The following is an 8,926-nucleotide window of genomic DNA, read 5'->3' as shown; positions in this document are numbered from 1 at the left end:
TGAGGACTTCAATACAGCTGAATATATTTAACTTCAATATAAGGAACGTTCCATTAGAAAATGTTTTGTTTTTTTTTTTTAATTTTTACTCTTTGGCCGCACCATTCGGCATGTTGCATTTTAGTTCCCCAACCAGGGACTGAACCTGTGCCCCCTGCACTGGAAGTGCAGTCTTAACCACTGGACTTCCAGGGAAGCCCTTCTATTTTGCTTTAATTTGCCCTTATGGTTCTCATATTTTCATTTTGTGTTACTTGCACATTGTCACAGATCTCCTTTGGAGAAACAGAGTGCTTATTTGGGGATATGCTTGTGACATTATGTTACAGCTATGCGTGGTCAGGATGAGCTGAAGTCCTGGAGTGTACTGGATTAATGTTAAAAAGGGGGAGAGGAGGAAGACGGAAAGTGATGGGAGAAAAGAGGGGAATGTGGGATAGGAGATGACAAATATGAGTTGAGAAAACAGCAAAGGGAAGAGGCATCTAACCCTGAAAGCCCTCTGAGGCATGGAAGTCGCTCAAAGAAGTCCAGACCCTATTGAAACACAAGGCATACTAATGATTGCACAGTGGGCGCAGAAGGGGCAGGGGCTTGAATAACTGGGGGGAGTGAGAGAGCCAGAGGTTTGTCGGGGAGGGAACAGGGGTCATAGTGGGCCAGGGAGAGCGGCCTGGCCTTTCCTTGGGATCTGCTTTGTGTGCGAGGGGAAGGAAACCCCAGCGGATGAGCAACTTCTTCAAGCCCTGGCAGCTCTGGCTAGTCTCCCAGCACAGCCTCTCCCAGCCCCTGCTGGTCAGAGTAGCCAGATCCCATTTAAACATCTGGATGCAAGTTCAGCCACGCTGGGCTTCTTGCCAGCCTCCCTGGACTTCCAGCCCAGACACTGTCTCAGGCACCGTGACTAGTCAGAAGACAGTACCCAACCGGTTAGTAGCAGAATCCATCTGGCTTAGCTTTCTGTCTCTGAAAGAGTTAAGAAGCTTCTGCAGAAGAGAAAGAGGGACTATTTCCTGCCCCCTCCATGTAAGCCCCCCCAAAGTGGGGCAGAGGGCTGGGGGCACACAAGAACTGTTCTTCTCAAACACCGAGAGTGGCCAGGATGTGGCTGTAGGAACAAGAACACACACACCAGGGAGCACACAGACCCAGAAGTAATGATGCCTGATGGCGTTAGGTTTATTCTGTGGGAAGCAGAGTTGGAGGTTCTCAGAGGCACTTGTGAGACTACAGGCAGACAGTGTATTTTCCTGCCCGCCCCCCAGCACACCCCAGAGCCGGACAAGAACCTCTATCAGATAGGAAACCAGAGTCCCAGGGCCCCACGGTGGAGGAGGGGTAAGCAGATGGTCTGCTTTTTAATACCAATCATCTTGCTTCCTCTGGGCTTCCTTAAAGTCTGGCGTTTACAGCTGGAGGCACAGGGCCCATCCACTTTTCTCCTGGATGGAAAAGATTACGAGTCAGAGGCTGGCCCCACAAGCCCCCAGGGGTTCTCTCCAGGAAGAGCTCCTGGGTGCTGGGTACAGAAGGCTTCCTTCTTTCCTGCAGAAGAAGGTGGCCCCTCCCCGCTCCACCTCAAGCACACCTACCTCTGTATGAGGTTCCATCATCAGAAGTGCCTAGAACATTTTTTTTAAATTCTAGAATCCATCCTTCTGGGCAACTGATGTAATGCAGGGATGGGGTAAGGGCAGGTCAGCATGAGCCTGTAACTTACCCAGCAGGTACGCCAGCAACTCCATCCGGTCGGAGCCAAAGAGCATGTGGGTTTCATCATCGAGGTGGGTCACAGTGATGGGCAGCCCAAAAGCCTGGAGAAGTTACAGGGCAGGAAGGGGGGTGACGGAGCAGGTGGTTACAGGGCTGTGGTTGAAGGCTGCAAGTCAATACTGCTCTGAGGTCATAGATACAAAGCAGCCAGAGGTATTCTGTGAGAGGTTCCAGGGTTCTCAGGAGAGTTTTCTGCCTCCTGTCTCACCATCTAGCTCTCTGCCTCCTTTCCTTGGGCCCAGGGAAAGGAAGGAAGAGGATGAGGGTGATCTTGGAGATCTAGGAGGACTCACAGTTGGGGAGTAACTTTTGCTCAGGAGCTTGGGGACCTGGTCAAGACTGTCTGTCTCAGCACGGGGGTGGGGACAGAATTGCTCACCCCATATTTGCAGGCTGTGTCAGTGGTCTCCTTGAGCTTGTTCTTCACTTGTGGTGTTGAGACCCTTTCTAGAAGTTCCTGGGCTTGTCCCATGGACATGCCAGCTTTCTCTGCAGCCTGAAGGGATGTGGTAGGGAAGAGACATGTGTCTGTGTTAGTGCACGTGGGAATCTCAGGGAAAACTTGGGTCATTTTATTTTTTGCCCCATTATCCTGGCAGAACTTTTATCTACCCATGAGTAGAGGTCTAATCTTTGCCAAGAGGGGCTATGTTTTTGCCTTCAAAATCAGTAGACTGGTAGAAAGAGCGGGTGTCAAAGAGGCATAATTGTAGAAATTTAACACCAGAGGGCATCTTGAGAGGCCAGCTTCCCAACCACTTCATTAACAGATCAGGAGAGACTTACCTGCTGTTCCAGTGGGTGATACTGTGCCCCAGTGCAAGGGGCCTGAGTTCGATCTCTGGTCAGGGAACCAGAACGCATATGCTGCAACTAAGCTCACATGCCAGAACTAAGACCTGGTGCAGCCAAATAAATAAATATTTAAAAAGCCAAAACAAAACAGATAAGGAGCCTCCAGTCCAGAAATGGTATGTATTTTTGTCAGTGTTGAAGAGCTAGTTAGTAGCAGAGCCAATGCTAGAATCCAAGTCCCCTGACGTTAAGCTGGGGCCTGTGGCTTCCGATTTCTCAGAATTCCTGAATCCAAGGGCTGGGCCCTCATTCCCATAACATTTCCTGAGGACTCTGGGCAGGGCACATGGCTGCAGTCACCAGTGTCTGGCTTCAAGAGACTGTTAAAGCTTTCAGTCTGGGGTTTGCTGGGATCAGTGATTCTCAACTTTGGCTGCACATATTAGAATATCCTGGGGGAGCCTTTGAAAATCTCAGTTTGGTTGTCATCCTCGAGAACAAATTACATGGGAACTTCGGGCTGGTGGTGTCCAGGGGCTGCAAGTGACTTTAACACACAGCTGGGGTTGACAGGCATTGCAACCTGACCCCTCCACCCGGAGTGCGAAATACGAAGTCAGGCCTGACTTCTTGTCTGTGACCCGGTTACATCAGAGAAGCATATTCTGCCCAAGTGCTTAACAACAGGGAACTGGTTACATGAAAAGAAGGACACCCACTAAATGGAACGCTGTGTGGAATCTAACAATTATTCTCTCCAGCAGTTTTAAATGAGAAGGGAAATGATATTAAGTATTAAGTGAAAAAGCAAGCCAATGCATAGACTTTGCAGGAATGAAAACAGAGGAGGATATACTGGGCGGGCTTTACACATTTAATGTTTTTTGTGACCTGGTATTTTATATATTACATTTGAATATGCCTCAGTTATATTTTGTAAACTTAAAGTGAAAGTCACTCAGTCGTATCTGACACTTTTCGACCCCATGACTATACAGTCCCTGGAATTCTCTAGGCCAGAAGACTGGAGGGGGTAGCCTTTCCCTTTTGCAGGGAATCTTTCCAACCCAGGGATCGAACCCAGGTCTCCCATATTGCAGGTGATTTCTTTATCAGCTGAGCCACAAGGGAAACCCTTGTGGCTGAAGGGGGAAAACTCATAAGGGGAAAAAATGTGGTGTTGAATTTCCTGATTTAATCCTGAAGAAAAACTTTTTTATATCTAAATATGGCTGGCACACATTTTGACATTTGGAGCTATTTCCACTTTTCTTACTTGGACGTTCTGAATACTTCTGGCTTGAGTGAGTTATCTTTCTTTGTCTTTGCAAAGCCTGTTTTTTATCTCTTGGATATGACGGTGAGGTTTGTGTTGCAGTTTTTAGGGCCAAGGCTTGTTAGTATGTCTCCCCATCTGCAGGTGCCCACATGTACCACCTCTCTCCCACTGACTTCTTTCGTCAAAATCATGTTTCCTTTTTCACCCATGATACATTCTTTCCAGAGTCTTCTTCAGTTCAGTTCAGTTGCCGCTCAGTCGTGTCCGACTCTCCCCATGAATCACAGCACGCCAGGCCTCCCTGTCCATCACCAACTCCCGGAGTTCACTCAAACTCATGTCCACAGAGTCGATGATGCCATCCAGCCATCTCATTCTCTGTTGTCCCCGTCTCCTCCCGCCCCCAATCCCTTCCAGCATCAGAGTCTTTTCCAGTGAGTCAACTCGTTGCATGAGGTGGCCAAAGTATTGGAGTTTCAGCTTTAGCATCAGTCCTTCCAATGAACACCCAGGACTGATATCCTTTAGAATGGACTGGTTGGATCTCCTTGCAGTCCAAGGGACTCTCAAGAGTCTTCTCCAGCACCACAGTTCAAAAGCATCAATTCTTTGGCGATCAGCTTTCTTCACAGTCCAACTCTCACATCCATACATGACCGCTGGAAAAACCACAGCCTTGACTAGACGGACCTTTGTTGGCAAAGTAATGTCTCTGCTTTTTAATATACTATCTAGGTTGGTCATAACTTTCCTCCCAAGGAATAAGCGTCTTTTAATTTCATGGCTGCAGTCAGCATCTGCAGTGATTTTAGAGCCCCCCAAAAATAAAGTCTGACACTGTTTCCACTGTTTCCCCATCTATTTCCCATGAGGTGATGGGACCAGATGCCATGATCTTTGTTTTCTGAATGTTGACCTTCAAGTCAACCTTTTCACTCTCCTCTTTCACTTTCATCAAGAGGCTTTTTAGTTCCTCTTCACTTTCTGCCATATGGGTAGTGTCATCTGCATATCTGAGGTTATACCTTTTAGCAATTTGGCCTCTCAAACATCCATTTTCCCCCAGTAATTATGACCACTTCCACCCAATAATAAACGATGTCCTCTCTGCCCCCAGAGGTTAACTGTCCTCAGATTCCCCAGGAGAGGAGTGGGAACACTCACGGCCAGGATGCTCGCGGGCTCCGTGATGTCTTCATCCTGGGAAGAGGAGGACAGTCAGTATGAGGGGGTGGCACGGTGAGGGGTAAGATGGCGGCCTGTGAACCAGGTCAGTGAACAAGGAGGCGGGCAGGACCTGGACTCTAGGCCTAGGGGAGGGTCACAAGTCATCCAGGGTCTCCCCGAAAGTGGGTGCCCAGGACCCAGCCCTCACCCGTGACCAGATGCGCATCCACAGTTCTCTGGACACTTTCTCCAGCATCCCTGGGTGCTCCATCTTCACCACAGTGAGGAAGCGCATGGCTGTCAAACTTCCTGTGGGGCAGAGGCACTCGGAGGGGGTCTTCTCTAGCTTGTTTCCCATGAAGAGCAGGTTTTTCCTCCTTCTTATCTCCCCCAGCCCCCCACGCACCAGTGCTCCATCGCCCTCAGCCTCCTGTTCGCATTTCTGATCACTGATCCATCCCGCTCTCCCTGTGCTTCTGTCTCCACAACCTTCTGCACGATCAGCTGTGAGGCTGAGCTTTCCCAAAGCTTCCTTCACTTAACAGAATCTCCAGAACCCCTCCTTTCTAGCCCTGCCATCTCCAAATCCACTGCTTAAACGTTATGCTACATCCATATCCCACTCTCTTCACCTTTCTTAAGGATCACAGAGAAGAAATCCTTGGGGAAGTGGATGGGAACCTGGAGATGCTGGCTCAGGAGCCTAACGTCACTTTTCATGTATACGGCTTTGCGGGGAAGCATAGCTGGCGGCTGGTTTCCTGCAAGTGGAAAGTTGGGCTTACTGATGAGAGATCACTTGAAGGTCCCAGGCCGGCGATGAACCTACCTGGGTTTCAGGCAGTGGTCCTATTACTAGCTGCTGCGGCCAATAAGGAAACCCAGTGGAGGGGATGCTCCCCTGGACGTTTGAAGTTAGTCTTCCCTCAAATCCCCACCAAAAACGCCGCTGCCTTCCTACCGCTGTCTCTCATGATCCCTCCAATTAACGTCGGCTGCAGCTGCAGGTTGACGTTCCAGATGTTCTTATATCTGCACAGGACCTGCAGGGAGGGGCAGAGACCTTCACGGAGAGTGAAGAGGGCTGAGGGAGAGAAGGGTGTTTCATGGCACTGATCAGCCAGTCTATGGGTGCGGAGAAATGGTTAGAAAGACACCCTAAATTTGGTGTGAAAGGGCAAAAGTCTCTCAATTCCTAGTTATCGAGTCCAGGATCTCTGCTCCTGTGGACAGTTTTTATCTGTTCCGCACCCCACCTGCCAAAACTGACATCGGAGGGATTATATTCTGGATTCTTTGGAGTTGCTCATCTTCCAAGCCAGTATAGGAAACCCCAGCCTTAAGACATAAAGGGTCCACCTGGAGCCAGCGATCATATTCCGTTTATCATCAAAGTGACCTTCAGTCCTGGCTCTACCTGCTTGCCCTAAACCGCGTAGGGCGCTGCCAGGAAATTCACGAGACCGAGGTCCCCGCGCTCTTTGCTGACCCCTCCCGCTGCCTCCCTCTCCCCAAGCCCCGGGCGAAGCTGCTCCCCCGGCGTCACCTCGAAGGCCAGCCAGGAGTAGGGGGACAGGACGTCGTAGAACAGCTCGAGCGTTCGCGGCTTGAGCCCCATGCTGCGGACGCGCGATCGCGAAGCGGGCTCGGCCCCCGGAAGCCGGCGGCGCGTGCGTCCTTCCTGCGGAGCGCGGCGGCCCCGCCCCGCTCCCCGCCTCCGCGGAGCACCGCCCCGGACCCGCCCGGGCCGCGCCTCCTCCCGGGGGAACCCGTGCCCGGGACAGAGTCCGGTGCGCGGTTCCTGTGTCCGGGCGTTCATCGAGGGCGCCCGCAGGGGCCGACGGTGGGGGAGCTCGCAGGTGTGCTCACCCGCTCTGCTCGGGGAGATGGGGGCGTGACTACCCTGCCCTGGGGAGGAGTGTGGGGCAAAGGGCGAGGTTTGAGATGCTCGCCTCTCTCTTAACTGTGCACCTCTGCAAGCCTGTTGCTCTCTCTGAACCAGAGAAGGCTTGTTACTGACCAGTTCTTGGCCTCCTTCGAACTGCTGCGTGGGAGCGTGCTCGGTCGTGTCCAATCCTTTGTGACCCCATGGACTGTAGCCAACCAGGCTTCTCTGTCAGTGGGATTTCGCAGGCAAGAATACTGGGGTAGGTTGCCATCTCCTACTCTAGTGGATGTTCCCCTCCCAGGGATGAAGCTGCCTCTTTGGTCTCCTGCCGTTGCAGGTGGGTTCTTGACCACTGGTGCTTCTTATGCAATAGAAATGGATCAGAGGCCTGATAAAAAATACAGGCAAGGCGTTATTGGGTCCCCTGCTGGCGGGGTCGGGGGAGGAGGTGTTCCAGAACAAACCACAGGTTCCCTTGCTCACTTCCCAAGTGTGCCCCGCCCCCGAACACCAAGCTTGCTCCTAATATGGGGTGAGGTAGGGATGTATCCAGGGATCAGGGCAGAGGGGTAGCTTAGGTGGTTTGTTCACCCTTTAGGTGGTCTTGTGTGTAGGGGGCGTGCTCAGTACCCAGCTCTTGGTTCCAAACCCCAGCTTTTGCTCCAGGCCCTTTAGAAGTGGCAGTTGGGTTTTTTTGGTCTCTTTGTGTCTTTTGTCCAGAATTTGACCTGTGAATACATGCAGTTATGTTTAGTCCCATATAGTTTCTTCGTTGCTCCAGGAGAGGTGTGTCTAGGTGGAAGCATTGCAGCACTTCAGTAAACGATTCCAGGTCCCAGCCTGCCTCATCCTCGTCTCTGGTAAAAAGAGAGCACTTAATACAATTACATAAAATAAAAAAAAAAAAAATTCTGGCAAAATCCAGCCAGTCAAAAAAAAAATATATTTGGGTTCGTTTCGCAGTCAAAAAGCTAGTTATCCTAGTGTAGAAAGAGTTGAAAAAAATCAACAAAGTAAAAGAAGTTCATGGGAAAACAGGCAAATCATATGAACAGAGCCTTCACAGAAATGGACAAATATATGGCTCTCAAACACAAACCTGCTTGTCTACATGAAAATTGCAAGTTAAAATTACACTATGCTATGTTTTCATCTATCAAGTTGGCAGTGATCAAAAAGGTTTATGACTCAGGGTGTTGGCAGGGATCTGTGGAAAACCATTGTCTTATGTAAGTGGTGGGAGAGTAAGTCAATTTAGCAGTGCCTTTCTGTTTTAAACATGCACACAACCTTTGACCTAGTAATTCCCTTTTTAAGAATTTATACTATAAACATGTTTATTTTCATGCAGTGTGAAGAGCTGTGAGGTTATTACAGCATTGTTTATAGTAACAAAAGATTGGAAAACTCCCTAAATATTCATCCATACGGGGCTATGTCATTAAACCAATATTTATAATATTTTCAACTATAAAAGAATTTGGAAATTCTTTGTGTGTTAATAAGAAGATAGCCTATATATTAAAAAGGGAAAAACAAGGTGCAAATAATTTGTTATCTTTTTTTGAAGGGTTTAAATAATCTCTAGGTCTGTGGATATACCATACACATATATCTGTTCATTGATACTGATAGAAAATAACCCAATAAAACCAGTCACTTTTGAGGAGGGAAGCTAGGGGCCTGGGAGCAGGGCAAGGGGAGAGTTTTTGTTGTATGTAATGTAGTTTTTGCTGTAGCTAATGTTTAACACTTTTTGATTTTTGACCCATGGGAGTGTATTATCTACCCACAAAGGAAGACAATCAGGAAAGAAGGGCAGAGAGATGGAGTCAGGAAGAAAAATTTAAAAAGGAAGAAATTTGCCTTTAGGAACTTGTACTGGCAGAAGAGGGGAGATTTATTTATATGATTTATGAACATTTGTATATTTTATTTTGATTTAAGGAAAATGTCAATTATGAAGGTCACTGTATTTACCAAGATACAAGAGAGTATTTACATCACTGGTTCTCAGTGCCTGA

The 8,926-nt window shown here is 48.9% G+C and overlaps 1 protein-coding gene across 1 annotated transcript; it reads right to left on the bottom strand.

Moving 5' to 3' along the window:
• Positions 1 to 1,155: 1,155 nt before the first annotated feature.
• GSTK1 (glutathione S-transferase kappa 1) lies at positions 1,156 to 6,706 on the bottom strand. The gene is made up of 8 exons (XM_055421409.2): positions 6,561 to 6,706; positions 5,976 to 6,057; positions 5,647 to 5,775; positions 5,223 to 5,323; positions 5,012 to 5,047; positions 2,153 to 2,269; positions 1,721 to 1,814; positions 1,156 to 1,442 (listed from the first exon to the last, which is right to left on the bottom strand). Exons 1-8 carry the CDS (start codon positions 6,630 to 6,632, stop codon positions 1,393 to 1,395), a joined length of 681 nt encoding a protein of 226 aa, XP_055277384.2. The 5' UTR covers positions 6,633 to 6,706; the 3' UTR covers positions 1,156 to 1,392.
• Between the last annotated feature and the right edge of the window lie 2,220 nt (positions 6,707 to 8,926).

Source organism: Moschus berezovskii, chromosome 3 (genome assembly GCF_049115385.1).
Source record: "Moschus berezovskii isolate FMDL1 chromosome 3, NW_MosBer_1.0, whole genome shotgun sequence".
NCBI classification, from domain to species: Eukaryota; Metazoa; Chordata; class Mammalia; order Artiodactyla; family Moschidae; genus Moschus; species Moschus berezovskii.
Note: the sequence above shows the minus strand (reverse complement) of the source record. Positions and strands in the feature narration are given on the sequence as shown.

What these genes read in the sequence shown, in the direction of transcription:
- GSTK1 (XM_055421409.2), bottom strand. Translation starts at nt 6,632, where the DNA reads ATGGGGCTCAAGCCGCGAACGCTCGAGCTGTTCTACGACGTCCTGTCC. An exon ending in AGGGATCATGAGAGACAGCG is followed by an intron (nt 5,776 to 5,975) that starts GTAGGAAGGCAG and finishes TTCCACTTGCAG; the next exon opens with GAAACCAGCCGCCAGCTATG. An exon ending in CTCTGTGATCCTTAAGAAAG is followed by an intron (nt 5,324 to 5,646) that starts GTGAAGAGAGTG and finishes TCTGCCCCACAG; the next exon opens with GAAGTTTGACAGCCATGCGC.